We start from the raw sequence: 24,086 nt of genomic DNA, 5'->3' as shown, positions 1-24,086 counted from the left end.
TATTAATATTAATAATTTTCTTTTATTAATTATTATAATAGTTTTCTTTTTTTTTTTTATAATTTTTTATTTATAAAGTTTAATAATAATAATAATAATAATAATAATAATAATATTCATTTTTCCATATAATTAATAATTCAAGTGCGCTTGTTTTTAAATAAATAATTGTTCAATAATTTAAATTTATTCATTTCAATTTTTGAAACATTAAAATAAAATAAAAAAAAACAATGTCAACAACCATTCCATTGAAACATACTGCCAGAACTACAACTGGTGTTGTACCACCAACTGAAAAGAAGAAGGGTAGTAAATTATTTGCTCTTAAAACTGATTTCTTAAAAAATGGTAACTATTAATAATAATAATAATTTAAATAATTATAATAAATATTAACATATTATAAAATTTTTATTTTTATTATTTTTTTTTTATTTTTCTTTTTTTTTTTTTAAAATATAAATATATATATATATATATACATAGATGAAGATTCAATTCAAAAAGATATTTTAGATCATGTTGAATATACATTAGCAAGAACAAAATATAATTTTGATTCATTTTCAGCATATCAAGGATCAGCATATAGTGTTAGAGATCGTTTAATTGAAAGATGGAATGAAACACAACAATACTATACAGAGAGAGATCCAAAGAGAGTTTACTATTTATCAATGGAATTTTTAATGGGTAGATCATTACAAAATGCAATTTACAATATGAATCTCAAAGATGAATATCATAATGCCTTGTTAGAGTTGGGCTTTGAAATGGAAGACCTCTACGAAGAGGAGAAAGATGCTGCATTGGGTAATGGTGGTTTGGGTCGTTTAGCTGCATGTTTCATGGATTCATTGGCAACATTAAAGTATCCAGCATGGGGTTATGGTCTTCGTTATAATTATGGTATGTTTGAACAAGGTATCTATGATGGTTATCAAACCGAGGTACCAGATTATTGGTTGGTAGCTGGTAATCCATGGGAGATTGAACGTTTGGATGTTCAATACACCGTTCGTTTCTATGGTCAAGTCACAGAGAAGAAATCAAGTGATGGTAGTAAATTTGAATGGGATCATGGTGAATTGGTACAAGCAATCGCTTACGATACACCAGTACCAGGCTATCATACCACCAACACCAATAACATTCGTCTTTGGTCAAGCAAACCACATAAAGAGTTTGATTTGGATGCATTCAATGGTGGTAACTATTTATCTGCCGTAGAAGCTAAACAAAGATCAGAGAATATCACATCGGTCCTCTATCCAAATGATAACACCTACTCTGGTAAAGAATTAAGATTGAAACAACAATACTTCTTTGTTGCTGCCACCCTTTGTGATGTCATTAGACGTTTCAAGAAATCTCATCAAAATTGGCAAGATTTCCCAAATAAAGTAGCCATTCAATTGAATGATACTCATCCAACCATTGGTGTAGTTGAACTCTTTAGAAAACTCATCGATGAGGAAGGTCTTCAATGGGAAGAGGCTTGGGATATCGTTACCAAAACCTTTGCTTACACCAATCATACCATTCTTCCAGAAGCTTTGGAAATGTGGCCAGTTAGTTTGATCGAAGATCTCCTTCCACGTCATATGCAACTCATCTATGGTATCAATCATCGTTTCCTCATTCAAGTCACTCAAAAATGGCCAGGTGATATCGGTAAAATGAGAGGTCTCTCCATCATTCAAGAAGGTGAAGAGAAGAGAGTCAGAATGGCTCATCTCGCTATCGTTGGTTCACATTGTGTAAATGGTGTCGCTGCTATGCACTCTGAATTGGTCAAACATAAGGTATTCCCAGATTTCTTTTGTCTCTGGCCAGAGAAATTCCAAAACAAAACCAATGGTGTCACTCCAAGACGTTGGATTGAACAAGCTAACCCAGGTTTATCCGCTATCTTCACCAAATGGTTAGGTACCGATAAATGGACAACCAATTTAGAATTGGTCAAAGGTATCAAGGAACATATGGATAATCCAGAGTTAATCGCTGAATGGAAATACGTTAAACAAGGCAATAAACAACGTTTAGCTGAATTCATCCTTAAACATTGTGGTATTCATGTTAATCCAAACGCTCTCTTTGATGTTCATATCAAGAGAATTCACGAATACAAGAGACAATTATTAAATATTCTCTCTGTCATCTATCGTTATCTTTCCATTAAAAAGATGTCTCCAAAAGATAGAGCTCAAGTTGTACCACGTGTTGTAATTTTCGCCGGTAAAGCTGCCCCAGGTTATGTTATGGCTAAAAGACATATCAAATTAATCAACTCTGTTGCCGAGGTTATCAACCGTGATAAAGAGGTCGATCAATACCTCAAGGTTGTTTTCATTGCAAATTACAACGTTTCAATCGCTCAAGTCATCGTTCCAGCCTCTGATATCAATCAACAAATTTCAACCGCTGGTACCGAAGCCTCTGGTACTAGTAACATGAAATTCACTATGAATGGTAGTTTAATCATTGGTACTTTGGATGGTGCAAATGTTGAAATCGCCGAAGAAGTTGGTCAAGAGAATATGTTTATCTTTGGTTTACGTACAAGTGAAGTTGAAGCTGCTCGTGAAAAAATGACAAACAAAGAAGTCAACATTGACCCACGTCTTCAAGAGGTATTCCTTAATATTGAATTAGGTACATTTGGTCCACCAGATGTTTTCAGACCAATCTTGGACTCTTTAATCTTTAGTGATTTCTACTTAAGCATTCAAGATTTCCCACTCTACCTTGACTCTCAAGCTTCAGTTGATGAATTATGGAAAGATCAAAGTGCTTGGGTTAAAAAATCAATCATTAACAGTGCTTCAACTTATTTCTTCTCTTCTGATAGAGCTATGAATGAATATGCTGAACAAATTTGGGATATTAAACCATGTGAAGTTGAAACTACTTTAAATAGAAGATATTAAAAAAATAAATAATAATTTTTAAAAAAAAAAAAAAAAAAAAAAAAAAAAAAAAAAAAAAAAAACAAATAAACAAATAAACAAATAAATAAATAAATAAATAAATAAAAAAATAAAAACTAAAAACAAAAATTGATATTACCCTATTTTATTTTATTTTTTTTATTTAAATCTTGCAATAATACCACATCCAACTCTTTTACCAGAGTGACTAGTGTTGTTTTTGAATCTGGGAAATTACCTCTACCATAATCATTCCTATCAGTTCTTCAATAGTCAAAAAATTCCAAAGATAGAAATACTAAACTAACAACAATATTCTATACTCATAGGAGAAAAGTAATAAAATAAAATAAATAAATTCTATTTTACTAAACTAAATATTTATGTGTTAAAAGGTATAAAAACCAATTATATTTATTAGTTCTATTTGTAATTAAGTGAAGTTGAGAATAAGACTGAATATAAACTAATTTTTCTTATTTATATATTAAAAAGATGTAAAAGATCTATTTGCTGGAATTTTTGTTTCTAAATAGATTTTTACTGTAAATAAATCAATTGGAATATTAATAGGTGCTTGTAACAAGTTTGGAAGAAATTGTGGTTGTGGAGAAGCTCCATTTAATAATGCTGCTAATGGAATCTATAGAATAATTTTTGTAATTAATACATTGATTAAAAATTATAATTTATTAATATATTTACGTACGTTGATTACAAATGGTGGTGTATTTGGTGCATTGTTTAAAACTTGATTGGTTGATAAAACACCTGTAAGAATATTTGGATTTTGATTGTTGTTGGTTAATTCTAAAAAGAGTTCTTCATCTTGTACAGTTGTTCTGCAACTGCCAAATGAAACAATTGATAGACAATTGCCATTTAACCCATTACGGCTATAATTAAATGCTACTGCTCTAAATGTATTATCATCTTCTTTTGAAAAAATCTTTATTCCCAATACTATTTCGATTTGAGTATTTCTAAAGAAAGAAGCACACTTTTTTACTAAGTGAGTGACTGATTGTGAGACACCAATCTCAACAACAGTTGTAGGAACCAAACTTTGTCTTCCATCAGGTAATGAACTTAAATCTGGTTGTCTAGAACCATGAGGAAGACTAATTGAAAGATCAGAACTAGTAGTTAAAACCCTTTGTACATAAAAACTATTTACACGTTCAAACATTGGAAATAAAGCACCAGTACAATAAAAGTGAGCTATTCCAGTTGATAGATTTTCATAAATGATTACCAAACCTCCATGTTTGACATATTCAACTTTATAATCTCTATATTTTTCTTCAAACTCATCAAATTTAGATTCTGATAAATTTCTTTTAATAATGACACCATCTAATTCACCTTCTGTAAAAACATCATGTAAATACTAAATTACAAAATAAGTTTTTATATGTTATTAAAAATTTTGATTTTTAAATAGAGCTTCTAAAATTAAAACTAAAAATAATTACCTCTTGTATCAAAAGGAGTTTTGATAATGTACCGCTTTTATAAGACATATCTAAATATTTACCACCATTTAATGCGTGTACTTTAAACTCTTTGTCACCAACATTCTTGACTCCTAAAATATAATCTTTTTTATATATAGAAAAAATATTTGAGTTTTTAATATCAGAAATTTTATTAGCAATCATTTATTATTTATTATTGTTTTGAAGAAATTGTTAATGATAATCTTAATAGAAATAATAAAAAAAAAAAAAAATTAAAATAAATAATAAAAGAAACATACTGACATCAAGCTCTATAAACATGGTTTAGTAAAAGAAAAAATAAATATTTATTTTTAATTAAAAAAAAAAAAATTAGTAATTTGTGTCGAGAATTTAAAAAAATAAAACTATTCACAAAATATCAACCAAAAAAAGAATAATAAATAATTAAAAAAAAAAAAAAAAAAAATACACTGAAATTTTTTTTTTTTATAATTAAAACAATTTACCAAAAATAAAAAAAAAAAATTAATTTAAAACAGTTATTTGATTGTTAAAAAAATAATTAACAATTTACTTTCAATTTGTGTTCATTTTTTTTTTCATTCATTTTTTTTTTTTAACACCAAAATTATTACTGACACCACAGCCACTAACATTAGTTGTAAACAGTAATAGCATATAAAATATAATAATAGTGAATGTGGTGATATAGATGATAATGAACCACTACCATGAATTGAACTGGGGATGGAAGTGATAGAGCAAGATCATACCTTTTAAATAATATTACAAATACTATTCAATTAACAATTCAATTGAATATGGAATCCATTATATAAAATACACAAATATTAAAATAAATGAATATAAGGATTAGTAATTTAACTTCCACACAATTTAATAATAACACAACCATATTTGTTATTCAAACTAATACTTCACATTATGATTATTTCATATTTGTATTTCTAATTTTAATCAGAATTTTAAAAATAATAATAATTAAAAAAAAAAAAAAAAAATCAAATATATAAATAAGTAAAAAAAAAAATCAAATAAATAAATAAGTAAAAAAAAAAAAAAATCAAAAATTGATATTATCCTTTTTATTTTTTATTCAAATCTTTGCAATAATACCACATCCAACTCTTTTACCAGAGTGACCAGCTGTTTTTGAATCTGGAAAATTACCTCTACCATAATCATCCCTATCAGAATGAATTACCATTGTTCTACCCATTACAGATATATCTCCAAATAAAGACATTATAGTATCTCTAATTGAAATTGTTGCAACACCATTTGAAAGAGCTTTAATATTTCCTAAATCACCAATATGACGTTCAACATCTAAAGGAGAACCATGCTCTCTATGCAATGGATTATAATGATCTCCAGCACTAATACATCCATTACTTGTATCGCCAAATTCATGGACGTGCATACCATGTTGACCAGGTGTTAATCCACTAACTGTTCCATTGATGTAAATTGGACTACCTTCACATTCTTGAGATAATGTTACTTTTCCTTCAACCCCCAATCCCTTAATAATTACAATTGCATTAACCATCTTTTTTTATCTTTCTTTATTAAAATTATAATATAAAAAATAAAAATGAAATTGGTTTTCAAATATTTATAGGTTTTTTTTTTAAAAAAAAAAAATTAATTTATATATTTTTTAATTTTCTAAAATTTAATAAATGAATAAAAAGAAATAACCAAAAAGAGGTAAAATTTTTAAAGGGTTTTGAAATATTTTTAATATTTATATTTAACCAAACTATTTTAACTATTTTTGGAAGTGTTTGAAATTATCAATATCCATGATCTTGATAATATATATTTTTTTTTTTTTTTTTTTTAATTTTCTATTCATTCTTTATCTAATTAAATGCTTGGAAAAAATGGTGTGCCATAGTTCATGGATTCAATACCCCAAAATAAAAAAACCCTAAAGAAATATCAAGTTCTCTGTGATATACTGGTTAAAACAATTTTTAAACTCAAATAAATAATAAATAAAAAAAAATAAAAAAAAAAAATAAAAAAAAAAAATAAAAAAAAATAAAAAATAAAAAATAAATAAATTAATATCTCATGTTGTATTCTATTTTTTAAAAAAGAGTAGAAAAAAGATAAAAACTAAAAATAATCATTAATTATTTAGTAGATATTATCTATTTTATTATTATTATTATTTTTTTTTTTTTCAAGACATTGCTTGTTGGTTAATATGATTTTAATATTTGTTTAATTTTATTAACTTAATTTTCATAATTTTCATATCGGTTCTATATTTTACAACAATAAATGCTACAACGATAATTACCAACACAGCCTACAATAACACCAATTAACGCTTTTTTTTGATAAACTGTGACCATCTTTGCATATTGAGTTTGTTGATGATCCATCTAATAATACAGAAAAATCTAATAATTTTTATGATTATTTTTAATTAAAAAAATAAAAAAAAAGATAATTAGTATTTATATAATAATTTACTATATAATATATACATCTTAAATTTTTTTTTTTTTTTTTTTTTTTTTTTTTTATAAAAACTATACATACCTGGATCTAATTGAACTAAATCCTTAAACCAAGGTATATTTATACCAATATGAGATTCTGATGTATAATAAGAACTTTCAGAATTTAAATCATTTAATTGTTCATTATTAATTGAAATGATTTTATTATCAACTATACCTCTTTTTATGAAACGACCATATAATGAATGTTTTTCAACTGATAATTGAATATAATTTGAATTATCATTTGAGGTTGTTTCCCCAAATGATTGAGCTGAACAAATACTATGATCAATATTTGAATTTTTTGATAGTTTTGATTGAATAACTAATTGAAGTGAATTAATATTAGAAATAAATTCATATTTTGTAATATTGATATTATATTTCAAAGTTGGAGGATTCATTGTTAATTTTTGATTTGCAAATGTAATATTTGTTAAACTATCAAACCATTCAGTTTCAATGGTAATATTTGATGTACCTTTAATATTTGCAATATAATGATGTTTATTATATGATAAGCTTGTTTGAGTCCAATTTTCAAAGAAATGAGTTTTTTTAATTTCCATATTTATTCCTAATTCTCATTAAGATATAATCGAAATTAAACCAATTAATGATGGTTTATCATCATCATCATCATTAAAAGTTAAATTTGTTGATGGATTATTTGGATTTATAATTGGTGGATTAATAATTATAACTTTTGATTGACATGATGTACCAACATATGGAGGATAACAAATACATCCAACATTTTCAACACAATAACCTTGATTGCTACCACCACATATCGGATTACCTATACATAATTGTGGAGGATTTATTGAAGATGTTTCAGTTGGTTTAACTGTTGTTGAAGGTGTTTCAGTTGGTTTAACTGAGGGATGAATATTAAAATAAATTGGAATTACTTTATAGATATTTGAAATTTTACCATTTGAATTTTGAACTTTTATAAAAAATGACTTTTCAGTTGGTTTAACATTTTTTAAAATGATTATAGAAGATTCAATTGTATCTATAACATCATTATATTTATAAAATCCTGTTGTTGTTGAATCATCCCATCATCATTATAATCAATGAAAACCAATGATGTTGATTCAAATTCTCTACCAATATTAACTAATCTATCACTATCTGAATAGAATAAACCAGTTGATTTTATAATTGTATTACCAAATGAAATGGTTGTATTTATATAGTAAGAATTATGATTCATTAAATCTGATGTTGAAAAACCATTGTAAAAACCACTATTACCAATAAAACCATAGAGTGATAATAAAATTGGATCAGGATTACCAAAACCAAGTGGAATTTCTGTTGAACATGAATAATGTGCAATTGTATCATTTATAAAGGTTAAATTTGAAATACACTTTACTTTTTCCATTTTTGAAGATACCAACTAAACTTTGATTATAAAAATTTAAAAATGGGTTTTGAATTGAATTTGGCCCAAATTCGGAATATAATTTAAATTCACTCTCTATATTATTTGTATCCTTTAATAAAACGTGAGTAGTTATAAATGATTGAGAAATACATGGATAAGAAACGTTTATTAGCATTTGATAAGTACCACTCCATTTATCACCACTTGAAAAATCTTCACTTGTAAAATTAAAACTATTAAGTGAATTATCAACTGAACCAATAACTTTTATAAATCCACTTTCAAAACCATTATAATCATCTTTAATAAAAAAATTCCAACCTATTAATCTTGATTTAACTCCTAATCCATTAACATTTGAAAAAATTTGATTCACACCAATTCTTTCAATTTTTTTGAATACTGGTCCTTGATTATCTAAATCTAATAATTATAATAATAAATAAATATATAAATATATAAATCAATTATTATTAATTTTATTTTAAAATTTAAAAATACCTACATGTTTGATTTACTCTTAAACTATTTGGTAAAAAACCACTAGGAATTAAATTTAAAAAAGTATTTAAATAACCTCTATCTGATTGAGTAAGGATTTTAAAATCAATTTCACCAAATATATTGTTTTTTGGTATAATAAATTTGCAATAGAATAAATCTGATGTTGAGTTATAATAAAAAGGATATATTATTTCTCTATTTAATGAGATTGGATCAGATAATCCCAAAACCATTGGTAAGTCTCTTGGTATATCAGTTGAATTTAAATACATAATATTTGAAACTGTATTATTGATTAAATTTAAATCATTTATTAAAAAAGTAATATTATTAAAACTATTTAAATCTATAAAAAAATAAAAATTAAAAAATAAAAAAAATATATTAATATTATTATTATTATTATATTTAATCTAAAATAATCAAATTTACCAAAATTAAAATTCATATCTTGAGTATTTGAAAATTGAGTTAAAGGGTCTAAGGAAATAAAATCATCTTTCTTAATGATTTCAATTTTATTTAAAGTGTCAAATAATTGAATTACTGCACCATACATAGGATTCATTACAAATTCATATGTTCCCAAATAAATATCTCCCTCTATTAAACAATCAATTCCAAAATTAAATATACCAGAAATTAATATTTTATCCAACCCATTTATTGAATTAATTTTTAAAATATATAAAAAAGTTTCACTTGAAACCTTAATAATTTTATATGATATTAATTTTGGGGTTTTGAATTATAATCTAATAATATTAAACAATAATAATAATAATAATAATAATAATAATAATAATAATAGTAATAATAATAATAATAATAATAATAATAATAATAATAATAATGAAAAAATAATATTAATATAAACCAAACCAATTTTTATATTAAAAACTTACTTGTAATGTTACTAATATATATACTTTCATATAGGATATCGTGGACAGTTGATTTTATTGAAATTTCATTATTTAAAGTATTATTAATCCTAAAAAGAACAACAGAGTTTTTGAAATTTACGTTTGGACTAAGTACATATCCAAATGGGAAATCAAGTATTAGTTGTTTATAACCTGATGTATATTTAGCATGTGGGAAAATATTTAAGTTTGGGTTTGAAACACTGAATTCTACCTCAAATATCGGTTGATTATTAGTCTCCAATAAATCTATAGTCATATTAAAATTCTCAAATTTTGGAATTTTAAAATCTAAAAAAAAAAATTTAAATTAAAATATATTAATAAATAATCTATTTTACTGTTATTATTATTATTATTATTTTTATTATTATTTTTATTATTATTGTTGTTATTATTATTATTATTATTATTATTATTATTATTATTATTATTATTATTATTATTATTATTATTATTATTATTATTATTATTATTATTATTATTATTATTATTATTATTATTTTTATTATTAATTGGAAAATACCTCCAGTTTTACAACTATATCGAATGGATTCTTTTAATGTAATTAATGAAAAATTGTATTTTCCATTAAAAACTGCACCTAATGGAACAAAACCTAAATACTTCAAATCCCCTTTACTTCCTTTTATTGGAACGAAAGGTGAGTAAAAACCAGATAAATCCAGGTTAAGCTGTATTAAATCTTTTGCTGCTTCTGTATTCACTGAAATCATTACTAAAGGTCTATACTCTTGACCAAATTCTTGAAAAGGTATTGAATTATTGTTAAATGCATTATCAAGATAATAACTAAAATCGGTTATATTCTTATAAATTTCATTTTCTGTATTTTATAAAATAAAGATAATTGAAAAAAAAAAAAAGAGCTTGAATTAATAATTAAAATAGTATTCAATGAGTTATTTTTAATTACTATTATTAATAATTACTATCATCATTATAATAAGATTTTGTTTCAATTGTTATATTGTGACTTGCAAAATTAAAACTGATAGTCCAATTTGAATACTTTGCTTTAGAAATATAATATGAGTCCCATAAAATTAAAAAAGTATTGAAACCACGTTGGCATTCAAATTCCATTTCCAAAAAATTCTAAATAGTCGAAAACATGATCTCCAACACCTTCAACTTTTAAATATGAAAAATAAGAAGAACTATAAAATGGTTCTTTCAAAAAACTAATACTCATTGTACTTAATAAAGAAGTAAGTGCTTCAAAATAAAATCATTAATTATTAATTATTAATTATTTTAATATTAAATTTGATTTCTACTTACAATTACATTTGAAAGAAAGTGTAAAATTTGAAGATGATGATTCAGAACTCGCCATTAAACTAAAGTTATAATTACCTGGTATAACCTTGTCAATGGTACATGAATATAAACTTTTATAATTATTATTCAAAATTAATTTTATTGGTGAAATATTAGGGGAAAACTGAATTAAGTCAATAATATATGTTTTTAATTCTTCTTCAACCAAAAAATTATAATTGATGGAGCATACATCTAATGATGAAATTTTTGGATATAAGTTAAATATTGGATTTTTATAGACGATTGATAATGATATAGATCCGCCACTTGTGTCGGGAGTTAATTGAGAACTTACCAAAACATCATTATTACTAAATAATAAAACAAAGAAAACTAAAAGAAAAAGAAACCTTTTCATTTTTTATTTTATTTTAGTTTTTTTTTTTTTTTTATAAATGATGAGTTTTGATTTTCAAATTCAAAAATAAAAAAATTAGAAATTAAAACAAAACCCAACTTTTGTAAAAATAGATTTTTAGTTTTTTTACAGTCACCCGAAAATTTAAATTTTTTTCCTTAACCTATACCATCATCAGTTTTTTTTTTTTTTTTTTTTTTTTATTTATTCTAAAATAGTAGAAATAATTTAAAAAAAAATGATTTTCTTAACCTCCAAAATTAATTTTTTTTTTTTTTTTTTTTTTTTTTTTGATATAAATAAACTATTGTAGTATGTTATTTTTATTTATTTATTTTAGGTTTTTTAGTTTTTGTGAATTTAAAATGGTATGTTATTTTAGATTAGGTAATTAATAATTAATTGGTGGTGTAATTGTTGGAATTGGTTCATTTGTGTTTATGCTCCATTCTTTTTTAAATTTTTTGATGGTTTCGGACCATTGGGTTTCTTTTTGAGTTTTTGTGAGGTTGTTTTTAATTGAGTATTGGTTAAAGTTTGATAATGTTCTTGAATATTCCAATCTTATTAGCTTGTGCCATTTTGATTTTAATATATCATAATCTAGTGTTGTGTTGTTTATTTGGTTGTTCCAATTGTCAATTGATTGAGTTATATTGATGTCAAATAATGATTTGCATAACCATATCCATATTTGGTGAATAACTAATGAGATTAAGTTCCAATATGCATGTGTTCTGACTAGGTCAAGATTTGTGTTTATATAATTCCAGTTGAACCTGTATTTTTTATATTGTGCGTGTCCCATGCCAAAATTACCATATTAATTTCAGCAGCTATATTAATTTTGGCATGGGACTTATGTCTGCCAAAATTACCGTATTAATTTCAGCAGCCATATTAATTTCAGCATGTACATAGCTGCCAAAATTAATATGGTAATTTTGGCATAGAAAAAAAAAAAAAGTCAAAGTCATTTAATTAATAATCATCTCAAATATAAACAAAATTTTAGTACTAAAATTATTATTATTATTATTTTTATTATAATAATTATAATAATAAAAAAAAAAAAAAAAAAAATTTTCATATTATTTTATTTATATCTTTTATTTATTTTTATCTTTTTATTTTTATTATTAATTTTATAATTTATTTTCATTTCTTTTTTTTTTAGTTGATATATTTTTTTATTATTCATTTATGTCCACGGCTCACAAAAAAAAAAATTAAAAATAAAAAAAAAAATTAAAAATAAAAAAAAAAAAAAAAAAAAAAAATTAAAATAATTTTTTTTTTTTAATTTTTTATTTTAATTATTGACTCTTCTACTTTCTCTTTTGTTACTAACAGATGAAGTTTCGTTTGAAAATCTTTTGGTAAAATCAGCATCAGATTGTAATTGATTAGCTCTTTTTTTACCCGTTTTGTTTTTGTTTGATTGAGTTGTGATTCCACCATTATTGGAAGTTGTTGCAGCTTCATGTGTTGATCTAACTTCGGTGGTAGAGTGCTCGATTGCTTTTTCAACTAGGTCATCTGTTGATTTTCTTTTGGTTATTTCGATATCCCTTTGCAATTTATTTTACTTGTCTCCGCCTCTCTAAATTCAACATTTACTTTGTACTTCAAATCATTTTTATCAATAGTAACTTCGTTAAATAATACACCAAATTCATCACTTTGATTGAATTCAACATCTTTAAATTCCAAAAAAGCGACATCTTCGGGTGGAAAAATAAAAAAATAAAAAAAAAAAATACTTTTTAATTTTTTTAATTTTTTTTTTATATTTTTTTTTTTAATTTTTTTTTTTTATTTTATTTTTTAAAGTTTCGAACAATTATATATAAAAAAAAAGTAAAAGATATCCCTTCGGTCAATTAAATAATAGTAATATTAATAATAATAATAATAATAATAATAATAATAATAATAACAATAATATAATAATAATAATAATAATAATAATAATAATAATAATAATAATAATAATAATAATAATAATAATAATAATAATAATAATAATAATAAATAACTTAAATATACAAAAAAAAAATAAAAAAATAAAAAAATAAAAAAAATAAAAAAAAAAAAATAGAATGAAATGAAATAAAATAAAATAAAAAAAAGAAATACAGAATTTCTTTAAAGAAACTTATTTCGAAATTGTTTAAACAATCATACAGTTTAAAATTAAATAAATTGTTTTAAACCACCACTTTTTTTGAACACATGAAAATAAATAAGAAATAAAAATAAAAAGATAAAAAAAGATTTTTTTTTTTTTTTTATTTTATAATTATTCTTGTCATCAGTATTGTTACTGTAATTAATCCCATGAGTTTTTTTTTATTATTTTTAATTCTTTTATATTTGAGATGATTATTAATTAAATGACTTTGAGTTTTTTTTTTATTTTTCTATGCCCAAAATTACCATATTAATTTCGGCAGCCATATTAATTTCAGCCTAAAATAGTTGGTCTGTGCATGCCAAAATTAATATGGCTGCTGAAATTAATGTGGTAATTCTAGCAGACATAAGTCCCATGCCAAAATTACCATATTAATTTCAGCAGCCATATTAATTTTGGCATGGGACATGTGCGTTTTCTGCAAAATGAAAATTAAATATGGATTGTAAAGTATTTTGGTACTTTACGAAGTTCGGTTTGTTAAAACCGAAAATAAAAAATAAAAATAAAATATAAAAACAATTTTTCGTTTTTCGAAAAATCAGTTTTACGTTTTTATTTATATATTATAACTTTTTTTTTTTTTTTACCTAAAAGCGGTGTTTTTTTTTTTTTTTACCTGTGATCAGACCTTCAAGGAATGTCCTTGTGTCTTTTCAGCGGTGTTTGTTAAAAGGTTTTATTATTATTATTCAATTGTATTAAATTTTTTAAACTATATTATTTTTTTTTTTTTTTTTTTTTTTTTTTTTTTTTTTTTTTTTTTTTTTTTTTTTTTTACTACTACTTAAATTGGAAGAGGGTTCGGAGCTGCTGGGGTTTGCCAGGCTTTGTTGAATTTGTATTTGTGAAGATCTTGATTTGTATTTTTTAGTATTGCTTCGTCGTGTTTGATTTTCTTTAGTGTGATGAATTTTTCAGTTTCGATGAGATTTAGTAATTCTGTTTCTATGACCTTTTGTTCGAATTTTGGCTCTGGTTTGCTTTCATCAGTGTTGAACAATTTGTGACAGATTATCTTCCATAATTGGTGTGCTATTATTCCTATGAGATTGGGGAAGATTCTCTCAGTTCTGTTGTATTTTGATATGTCTAAGGTATCCATTGACCATCTGTGGATTTTGATGAATGATAATTTGTTAACTGTTGATATGATGGTTTTTTCAATATCTAGGATATCTTGGCATAGAGTGAAGAGGTGAGAATAAGGGTCTCTGAATAGGTGGCCACAGATCTTGCATCTGGTGTCTCTTTCGTGGTTGATACCTGGAAGTGATCTTGAGAAGAATCTGAAGAGGGTGTTTCTACCTTTTTGGTGAGAAATGCTGTTGATGTTTATGAATACTTTGGGTATTGCTGTGTTGTATCTCACCGCCCATAACTTCTGCCATTCTGTTCTTCTTGGTGTTGGGTGTCTGTCTTTGATCATGAGTTCGTAAATTTCTTTCAGTTTTAGTGGTTCGTCATTGTCGTTTCTTATACAGTCTGGAAGTTCATTTATCTTTGGATGGTTTTGGTAAAATTTGACTCTGAATACACCCCAGTGTCTGCACATATCGTTGAGGGTTGAAGTGTGGGCTTTTTTTCTACTTAATTGCTCCATGTACCATTCTTGTAAGGTATTGTTGTTGTTGTTGTAGTTGTTATGGAGTAGCCTGTTCATGTACCAGATTTTGAATGCTATATGTCTTAGTTCTATATCCCATAATTTTATGCCTCCTTCTTTCCAATCTGCATATGCTCTGTCTATTTTCATCATAGTTTTGTATTTTCTCTCTTCTGTATATGTATTCTTAACTGAGGAGAATAAGAACCATCTGGTCATGTTATTGATTTCCTCAATTTGTTCTTCATTTAGATTATCCATGTATTGATGGTATGTTAATTTGGATAGAACGTATGTTTTGAGAATTGTCATCTTTGCCTTCATCGTTATTGCTTGTGATTTCCATTTGATTAGATTGTTTTTCATTTCTTGGATTAAAGTGTTGTATTTTGAATTTAAACCTGTTTTGGTGAAATTGAGGCCAAGATATCTTTCTGGGACTGTACTCTCTTGGAATGGTAGATCGTGTGGTTTATCTCCTATTGCTATCATTACTGTTTTCTCTTTGTTTAACGATGATGACGTTGCTGAGCAGTACTTTTGGATTTTAGTATTAATTTTCATTAGTTCTTCTGTGGAGTTTGTAAAGGTTGCTATGTCGTCAGCAAATGCAGTGAGTTTTAATGATTTGGAATTTGGTAGAGTGAAGCCTTTGATTGTATTATCATTGATGATATCTATTAGAAGTGGTTCTAAAACTAGAGCAAAGATTGTTGGTGATATTGGGTCTCCTTGTTTTGTTCCTGTTCTGATTGTTATTCCATTGACTAAAAAGTCGTTGATCTTTATTTTGTTTTTAGTATCTTTGAGTAGGTTTAGTAGGATCGCTGTGAATTTTGGGGGGATACCAATATGCTCTAATGTTCTTGTGATACTCTTGTGGCTGATTGAATCGAATGCTTTGTTAAAATCGTAAAAGGTAATGAGTGTATTGTTCTTTCTTTTGTTACTTATTTCTATTACTTCCTTCATGATCTGAATATTGTCTTGGATGAACCTGTTTGGAACAAAGCCGTTTTGAAATTTGTTGATAATTTTACTGGTGATATCTAATAATCTACTGTTGAGAATTTTGCTTAAAATTTTGTAATCTGTATTGAGAAGGGTGATTGGTCTTCTATTTGAAATGTTTAGTTCATCTCCTTTTTTGAATATTGTTGTTATTACTCCTTCTTTGAATTTTGTGGGGATTTCTTTCTTATTTGTGAGGAGGTCGTTGAAAGCTATAGTCAATATTCTTGCTATTGAGTTGATGTGGTACTTGTAGAATAGTGCATTGATACCGTCTAAACCTGGAGATTTGTGGATACTTGAAGTTTTGATTGCTTTGGTCACTTCATGTATTCTTATCGGTCTGTCTATCTCGAGTTTCTTGATTAAATCAACGTCTACTTCCCATTTTTCTAATAACTTCTTGTGGGTTTCTTCGTTATCTTCTTTCTCTTCATATTGATCTTGATAGAATTCAACAAATCTTTTTGCTATGTTCTCTTTATCTGATATGGTCTTATTATCTTTATCTTTTATTTGGAATATTGATTTATCTTTGGCTCTGGATTTAAGGATACTTGTGAGGTATTTGCTTGGTGTTTCTTGATGCAGGTGGAGTTTTAATTTGATATCCCATGCTTTTACCTTTCTTTCTTCTTCTAATATTCTACTTATTTCTTCATTGAGTTCTTTTCTCATCTTTGGAATGATATCACTATTTCCAAGTAATTTGTGGATTACGTATTTTCTTTTGTTCTTTTCTTTCTTTATTTTGTTTTGTTCTTTTTTAAAATAATCTCTGATGACATTATTTTTAAATTTCGTCCATTCCTCCACTGATTTGATCTTATCTTTGTTCTTACTGATTAATTCTGATAACCCATCATGTATATGTTTGTTGTTGAGAATTTCTTTACATAATGTCCAAGGGAGTCTTTCTAATTTGGTTGTTGTTGTTGTTGTTGTTTCTCTGTTGGTTTGTATTGTGATTGTGATGGGAAAGTGATCTGATTTGTTAAATACTGTGTTGTGGACTACCAGTTTTGAATTTTGGTTTAGTAGTGTTGGATGACAGTAGATTCTATCTAGTCTCTTCATTGATCTTGGAAATGTTGGAGTGTTTTCTTCAATACCAGTATCTAGTAGCATGTCTTGGTCTATTATTTTACGTAATTCAGTACCGAAGAAGCTGTTGCAATCGTGGTTGTTATTGAAGTCGCCTGCTATTATTTGATGGTTGATTGAATTATATTTTTTAAACAGTGATTTTGAGTTGATTATGAAGGTGTTTCTTTCAGATATAGTCGCTGGAGCATAGATCAATAATATGTTGATAGAATTAAAGGAATTGTATTTAATTGATAGTATTCTACCATCATCGTCTTTGAAGTTTATTGATATGTGGCCTTTTCTTGTATCTCTATTTTCTATTGCTATGCCAGTTCCTTTACCTGAACCATGATCTATTCTTTCAAAGTTGAACATTGTTTTGTGGTGGTTGAATCCATTGAAATTAGTTTCAGTTAGGAGTGCTAATTGAGTGCCAATTCTTTTTATCGTTTCTTCTGTTTTATTCTTAGCGTTGGTTGATTGATTACCTCTGCAGTTCCATAGTAATAATTTTAATTGTTCCATTATTTTCTAATACTACTGGCAATTGGAAACTTGGTACCATTGCTTGTAGTAATTTTATTGATAGGTTTTGTAGTAGTAGTAGTAGTAGTAGTAGTTTTGTTTAGGTTGTAGATTGTTGTATTGCTTGTTGGTAATTGATGTGTGGTTGTTGTTGGTGTGGTTGTTGTTTGTGTGGTTGTTATTGGTGTGGTTGTTATTGGTGTGGTTGTTGATGCATTAGTTGTTGGTGGAGTTGATGGTATTGATTTAGTTGTATTTGTAGTTGTTGGTTGTTGGTTTTTATTACTTGTGTTTTTTTTTTTTCTAACATCTCTTATTTCTTTATTGTTATATTCAGAGATGAAGGCTCTTATTGGATGCTTACTACCTTTTATAGCATCAATGTTTGTTTTAATGATTGAGATATCATCTTCTTTATTAAATAATAGTATGCATGAATATCTAATCACATCTGGTAGCATTACTATGTTGCATTCATCTATTAGTAATGGCTCCAATCCCCAGTTTTCTTTTACCATTTGATTGTTTATTTTTTTTATTATGTTTTTTGTAAATGTGTAAAAGTGGACATAGTGATATCCTGGGGTGTAAAGTATGAATTTTTGCAGTGGGAAATCTTCATACTTGAAAGTGCTGTAACACTCGTGTAATAATGTGAATTTTCTTTTAGTATTCTACCGAATACTGTTATACCCTTTTGTCTTCTGACAATGTTAAGAGTACCATTAACTATGAAATTATCTATTAATTTTGTTGAATTACTATTTAATTCCAAGGTATTTGGGTAGAATAACCTTATTTGAATAGTTTTTTTATTTAACTCTTCCTCGCCTAAGTTGAGTTCACCTTTAAGTTTATCGAAAAAATTCATTTTTTTTTTTTTTTTTTTTTTTTTTTATATTATTTTTATTATTTTTTTTTTAATTATGTGTTTATATAAAAATATTTTTGATTTTTAATTTTAATTTTTTTTTTTTTTTTTCTTTCTCGTTTATTCAGATCTATTCTTATTCCCAATCCAAGGATTGAAGAAATTAGTGTGTAGAGTAGATAGATTGAATGTAGTTGATGTTAGATTGATGATGGATATGTTTTTCTTTTTTTTTTTTTTTTTTTTTTTTTTTAATATTGGATTAACAAGATTGATATATGTCCATCTGTGTTAATACGAGTTTTTATTTAATATTTATTTATAGGCTTATCATTTAAGCTGAAGGGTTATTTTAATCATATGAATTGATCAAAAGATATAATATTTGGGAGAGATGATTCTGGAATACAATAGTAATTAGCTGTTGTTTTTCTTAGCTTGATCGTTGAGGTGAGAAGGATCTTAGGATCTTTGAAGTTATTATGGTCTTTTGCTGATAAGTTTTTCAGATCTTTTGCTTTTTTGATGTATTCTAGAGTGGCCAATTTGGTATTGGTTGTTGAAGTGTTTGTTTAGTGTTGAAGCTAGTATTTTTCTTTTATCAGGTTGGGCCGGGGCGTATATGGCCAAGATTCTCGTTGTGGTATCTTTTATTAGAATGTCTGATATTATTAGTCTACCTTCTATTATGAATATTGGTGAGGGTTTTATGTTTTGGTTGTTGTGGTTTAGTATTCCTATTCCGTTGCCTCTGTTGGTTGCACTAATGATGGAGCCAGGAAATAGCTGGTGTGCTTGTGTTGCGTCAGCATTGAGTTCATTGACTATGGTTAGTGCCAATGAGTTTGGGGGGGATTGGGATTTGATAAAGTCTGTTTTGTTTTTGAAGGAGGTGTCAGTGCCCCAACCTCTGACATTCCATTGGTTGATTTTGATTACTACCATTATGAGATGATATCGATCTCCTCTTGGGAGTCGTATAGCTGCGGTTTGGATGGTGAAGGGTAGATACTCTCTATGAAGCTCTCAATGATTCCTTTCCTTTCTTTATTGACAGGTGTCTTAGGGGTGGATGGGATGTAAGGGTTGCTTCTGTTTATTATGTTTTTCTGTATCTAGTATCCGTTTGATTGCTTGCTTTTGATCTTATAGATTATAACTATAAAATTTAACAGGATTCGTTTTAAAAAATTTTGTAAGCTAAGGGATTCGAACCCTTGTATCAATGATATTGCAGCCTTAATGCAACCCCTTAGACCAGCTCGGGCAAGCTTACTTTTTTATTTTTAATTTTATTTAGACTAATACTAATTTAAAATTCATTATCTACAAAACCCAAATACTAAAACAAAAAGTAATCTATAGAAACATGATGGATATAAAATACAAGGGATGGAACAAACACCAGCCAACAACAGGTCAAAAACTGATTCAAAAGAACATTAATCACCCAACTCTACCATTTAGAGAAGCCAGATCAATAACAACTATCAAAGGAAGAGACTTAGCATGGAGGTATCTACTCAAGGCACTTCCAAAACACCATGGGGAGAATTGCCACTCATGTAAAGAAGAAGAGTGGTCTATGCACATCTTCTTCGAATGCAAATCAATAAAACAGGATATCGACTCAATCTATCAAAAGGTCTGTAAAGACTCTAACAACACTTACCACGGTCCATGGAGCGAAAAAGTTCTCGGAAAACTACTCACACCATTCTCATCAAATCTGATAGGAGCCATTATGGAATCGATATGGTACAGAAGAAACCAAATAAAATTCAACGATAACACTACAATAATAACAGAGAACCAAATAATTCATAAAATCAAAAAAGCGAGAGTTGCCGAATGGGATAGAACAAGAAAGATAGTAGAAAAGCAACTACGACAAGAACTAAGATGCACTGATAACCGAGAGTCAATCAATCGGACCGCATCAATAAAAAGAAGACTCGAAAAATTCAGTCACAACTGGAACTCGAAACTCATGAGGAACACTTCAGACCATACTGCTCATATAACACCAACTACCCATAAAAAAAAAAAAAAAAAAAAAAAAAAAAAAAAAAAAAAAATTATAACAATAATAATAATAATAATAATATAATAATAATAATAATATAATAATAATAATAATAAAAAAATAAGAATAAAAAAAAAAAAAATATAAAAAAAAAAAAACTACAAATAAACTCTCCTAGAACACACTCAAATTGAGTGATGTTATTAAAAAAAAAAAAAAAAATTTAAAATTCAAATTGGATATTTCATTAACCAAAAACAACAAACACAAACTAATTAGAAAAGAAAAAAAGCCACAAATAACAAACAAGCCAAAAAATACAAATCTATCATATCCAAACAACTGAGAGATTTCGCAAGAATTGGAACTCTCCAATTCACTCTGTAACACTACCAACAAATCTCAACAAATATATCACAACACTCAACACACTCTTCACTCACTATAAAAAAAAAAAACTAATTTATAAATTTAAAAAAAAAATCAATTTTAAAGTTTTCCTACCAAATTTCTATCTATTTAATAATTTGAAAATAGTAATTTCATATAAAAGTGGTCAAATTAAGAAAATGAAGAATAAAATGCTTAAGGACATACATAAATTAATAAACCAAAAAAACATTTTAAAAAAAAAACAATAAAAATAATAATATAAAAAAGTATTACAATAAACTATTTCATCAATCTTTTTATAAACGGTATTATATTTATTTACAATAAACTATTTCATCAATCTTCAAAATGCTTGTTACAATTTCTGTTGCCATTGTTATTTGTGCCAATTTGTTAGAAAGTGTTTCCAATACACCATACTCAAACATATCACCAATAGAATTTACTTTTAAATCAATTCCAATATTTTTAGAATTGTTTAATTTATTCTCTAAATGAATTTGTTTAAGTTTTAATACAACCTCTAAATGATTATCAATACCTGAATTTTGGCAAAGTGTTTCTGATATTTCCTCTAATGATTCTGCAAATGATAACATTGCCAATAATTCATCTCTATTAATAATAGTAGTATTATCATTATTATTATTACCATTAGTTATAATGATTGAATTATTAAAGAAATCATTTATTTTTTTTGATGCTTCAATTTCACAAGCACTACCACCAGGTACAACAATTGGATTTCGAATTAAATTCCTTAATACACATAATGCATCATGTAATGCTCTTTCAGTTTCTTTTAATTCCATTATTGTTGTACCTCTTAAAATAATAGTTGGTAAAATATTATTATTATTATTATTATTATTATTATTATTATTATTATTATTATTATTATTATTATTATTATTATTATTATTATTATTATTATTATTATTATTATTATTATAACAACAACTATCATCATTTTGATTATTAGTAGTAGTGATAATATGATTTTCAAAATGAATTAAATTTTCATTATTAATAGTTTGATATTTAATTGATTTAAAAGTTTTGAAATTGTCAGATTTAATGATTTCAGATTTATCAAAAATTATTGGTATATTTAATCTATTGGATAAATATTTCATTTTTTCAAATGAAAATGGTTTTAAAACTGATATTTTAGCTTTTGTTAAATAAGATAATAATAAATTTGAAATATTTAAATTTGGTATATTTAAATCTTCTAAAATTCCAATCATTGAAATTCCTTTCTTTTTTAATGATATTACAATTGATTTTATATTATTTTCTTCTTTATTAATATTATCTTCAATATTTAAAATATTATTATTATTATTAATATTATTACCATTATTTGATAAATTTAAAAATAAAATTTTAAAATCACCATTATTATTATTACTATTTGAATAAAATGGTGTAATTAATGAATGAGGTAATATAAAATATGGATAAATAGTTGACTTTTCAACTGATTCGCCTTGAATTGAAATAATATTTATTGATTCTGTTGAAATTGAACCTTTTAAATTTGATATCATTAATATTGAATCAATTGCTAATCTATTAAAAAAAAATATATATAATTAATATAAAACTTTTAATATTTTAATAATATTTTAATTAAATAAATACTTTGATAAAATTGGATTTGTATGTGATATTAATTTAGAATTTAAAGTGGTTTTACAAGTTTGCATCATTAAATTTTTACCTTGGTCAGTATTAATATCAAATGATTTTGATTGATTAATAATTGATTCAATTGCAATTTTAGATGCACGAACAAATCCATTTATAATTTTAATTGGATGAATTGATCCACCACCACTACCAATACCACCACTATTATTATTATTACTAATATTAGTTGAAGAACCGTTTAATAATTTTAAAGATTTTCTTAATAAAAATGAACTCAAAACTACAACTGATGTAGTACCATCACCATTTTGATCATCCATCGAAAAACTTAATTCTACCATCATTTTTGAGCAAGGATGTTCTAATTGAATTGATTTCAAAACAGTGTATCCATCATTACTAACTATAATCTCATTATATTTATTGATTATTAATTTATCCCTACTACAGGGACCTAATAATGATTTCATAATATCTCCAATTGTAATGCATGCTATAATATTACTAAAAATTGCATCTTTTCCTTCTAATGATCTTTCTATATTTTCATTATTATTATTATTATCATCATCATTATTTTCAATATATAATTTTGTAAATCTTTGCATATAAAATAATATCTAATGGTGTGTTGAAATTAAATTTAAAAAAAAAAAAAAAAAAAAAATGAAAAACTAAAAAAAAAAAAAAAATATAAAAATACGAAAATTAAAAATATCCCACACAACAAACATTAGTGTGTTTAGTCAATGGTGGAGATTAAACAATTCTAAAAATAAAATTATTCTATTATATCTGATCAAATTTTATTTTATTTCTTATTTTTTTTTTTTTTTTTTTTATTTTTTATTTTTTTTTTTTTTTTTTTTTTTTATGGGTAGGTTTGTTTTTTTTTTTTATTTTTTAAAATTTACAATATAATACATCCCCTTTTCTTTGGTGGGAGCATCTCTTCGTTTTGTGGATTTTGATTCCATCTTTTAATTTCTCTAACGAGGGTAAAGAAGGCCTCTTCAACGTTTACTCTAGATTTGGCTGATGTTTCTAAAAATGGTGCACCAAAACTTTTTGCTAACTCCTTACCCTCCATTGGTGGTACTTTTCTATCTTTGTCTGGTAAATCTGCTTTATTTCCAATGATTACGATAGGATAGGTTGAGAGATCCTTAACTCTTAAAATTTGTTCACGGAATGTTGTAACAGCTTCAAAACTTGCTCTTGATATAATACTGTAAA

At 25.5% G+C, this 24,086-nt stretch overlaps 13 protein-coding genes and 1 non-coding gene across 14 annotated transcripts in view; 2 read left to right on the top strand and 12 right to left on the bottom strand.

Annotated features, from left to right (window-relative positions):
• Positions 1-233: 233 nt before the first annotated feature.
• Positions 234-2,933, top strand: glpV (glycogen phosphorylase 1; the record flags this gene model as incomplete). The annotated part of the gene is made up of 2 exons (XM_635603.1): positions 234-351; positions 490-2,933. The coding sequence occupies 2 exons, from the start codon at positions 234-236 to the stop codon at positions 2,931-2,933; spliced, it is 2,562 nt and encodes an 853-aa protein (XP_640695.1).
• A 487-nt stretch (positions 2,934-3,420) lies between these two features.
• Positions 3,421-4,594, bottom strand: DDB_G0281463 (hypothetical protein; the record flags this gene model as incomplete). Its single annotated transcript, XM_635602.1, has 3 exons — positions 3,421-3,576; positions 3,643-4,323; positions 4,409-4,594. The coding sequence occupies 3 exons, from the start codon at positions 4,592-4,594 to the stop codon at positions 3,421-3,423; spliced, it is 1,023 nt and encodes a 340-aa protein (XP_640694.1).
• A 919-nt stretch (positions 4,595-5,513) lies between these two features.
• Positions 5,514-5,969, bottom strand: sodF (superoxide dismutase; the record flags this gene model as incomplete). Its single annotated transcript, XM_635601.1, has 1 exon — positions 5,514-5,969. One exon carries the CDS (start codon positions 5,967-5,969, stop codon positions 5,514-5,516), a length of 456 nt encoding a protein of 151 aa, XP_640693.1.
• A 758-nt stretch (positions 5,970-6,727) lies between these two features.
• On the bottom strand, positions 6,728-7,508 carry DDB_G0281459 (hypothetical protein; the record flags this gene model as incomplete). The annotated part of the gene is made up of 2 exons (XM_635600.1): positions 6,728-6,834; positions 6,977-7,508. The coding sequence occupies 2 exons, from the start codon at positions 7,506-7,508 to the stop codon at positions 6,728-6,730; spliced, it is 639 nt and encodes a 212-aa protein (XP_640692.1).
• Positions 7,509-7,526: 18 nt separating this feature from the next.
• Positions 7,527-10,878, bottom strand: DDB_G0281531 (hypothetical protein; the record flags this gene model as incomplete). Its single annotated transcript, XM_635599.1, has 8 exons — positions 7,527-7,891; positions 8,059-8,328; positions 8,351-8,764; positions 8,847-9,191; positions 9,278-9,448; positions 9,751-10,062; positions 10,298-10,618; positions 10,725-10,878. The coding sequence occupies 8 exons, from the start codon at positions 10,876-10,878 to the stop codon at positions 7,527-7,529; spliced, it is 2,352 nt and encodes a 783-aa protein (XP_640691.1).
• Positions 10,879-11,068: 190 nt separating this feature from the next.
• DDB_G0281457 (hypothetical protein) lies at positions 11,069-11,476 on the bottom strand (the record flags this gene model as incomplete). The annotated part of the gene is made up of 1 exon (XM_635598.1): positions 11,069-11,476. One exon carries the CDS (start codon positions 11,474-11,476, stop codon positions 11,069-11,071), a length of 408 nt encoding a protein of 135 aa, XP_640690.1.
• Positions 11,477-12,788: 1,312 nt separating this feature from the next.
• On the bottom strand, positions 12,789-14,061 carry DDB_G0281529 (hypothetical protein; the record flags this gene model as incomplete). The annotated part of the gene is made up of 2 exons (XM_635597.1): positions 12,789-13,015; positions 14,019-14,061. 2 exons carry the CDS (start codon positions 14,059-14,061, stop codon positions 12,789-12,791), a joined length of 270 nt encoding a protein of 89 aa, XP_640689.1.
• A 399-nt stretch (positions 14,062-14,460) lies between these two features.
• On the bottom strand, positions 14,461-17,754 carry DDB_G0281455 (hypothetical protein; the record flags this gene model as incomplete). Its single annotated transcript, XM_635596.2, has 1 exon — positions 14,461-17,754. The coding sequence occupies one exon, from the start codon at positions 17,752-17,754 to the stop codon at positions 14,461-14,463; it is 3,294 nt and encodes a 1,097-aa protein (XP_640688.2).
• A 149-nt stretch (positions 17,755-17,903) lies between these two features.
• DDB_G0281453 (hypothetical protein) lies at positions 17,904-18,365 on the bottom strand (the record flags this gene model as incomplete). The annotated part of the gene is made up of 1 exon (XM_635595.1): positions 17,904-18,365. One exon carries the CDS (start codon positions 18,363-18,365, stop codon positions 17,904-17,906), a length of 462 nt encoding a protein of 153 aa, XP_640687.1.
• Positions 18,366-18,442: 77 nt separating this feature from the next.
• DDB_G0281451 (hypothetical protein) lies at positions 18,443-18,775 on the bottom strand (the record flags this gene model as incomplete). Its single annotated transcript, XM_635594.1, has 1 exon — positions 18,443-18,775. The coding sequence occupies one exon, from the start codon at positions 18,773-18,775 to the stop codon at positions 18,443-18,445; it is 333 nt and encodes a 110-aa protein (XP_640686.1).
• Positions 18,776-19,969: 1,194 nt separating this feature from the next.
• On the bottom strand, positions 19,970-20,051 carry tRNA-Leu-AAG-2. Its single transcript has one exon. It is a non-coding gene; the product is annotated as a tRNA-Leu (tRNA).
• A 93-nt stretch (positions 20,052-20,144) lies between these two features.
• On the top strand, positions 20,145-21,366 carry DDB_G0281449 (hypothetical protein; the record flags this gene model as incomplete). The annotated part of the gene is made up of 2 exons (XM_635593.1): positions 20,145-20,420; positions 21,355-21,366. 2 exons carry the CDS (start codon positions 20,145-20,147, stop codon positions 21,364-21,366), a joined length of 288 nt encoding a protein of 95 aa, XP_640685.1.
• DDB_G0281527 (hypothetical protein) lies at positions 21,291-23,458 on the bottom strand (the record flags this gene model as incomplete). The annotated part of the gene is made up of 3 exons (XM_635592.1): positions 21,291-21,316; positions 21,517-22,769; positions 22,842-23,458. The coding sequence occupies 3 exons, from the start codon at positions 23,456-23,458 to the stop codon at positions 21,291-21,293; spliced, it is 1,896 nt and encodes a 631-aa protein (XP_640684.1).
• A 302-nt stretch (positions 23,459-23,760) lies between these two features.
• The window catches only part of rasC (Ras GTPase), a gene marked incomplete at both ends in the record, with an annotated part of 1,015 nt that continues 689 nt past the window's right edge, over positions 23,761-24,086 (bottom strand). The window contains one exon of the mRNA XM_635591.1: positions 23,761-24,086. This exon is cut by the window's right edge and continues 56 nt beyond it. Within this exon, the coding sequence (XP_640683.1) occupies positions 23,761-24,086 (326 nt within the window).

The sequence above is a fragment of the Dictyostelium discoideum genome (genome assembly GCF_000004695.1).
Source record: "Dictyostelium discoideum AX4 chromosome 3 chromosome, whole genome shotgun sequence".
Classification (NCBI taxonomy): Eukaryota; Evosea; class Eumycetozoa; order Dictyosteliales; family Dictyosteliaceae; genus Dictyostelium; species Dictyostelium discoideum.
Note: the sequence above shows the minus strand (reverse complement) of the source record. Positions and strands in the feature narration are given on the sequence as shown.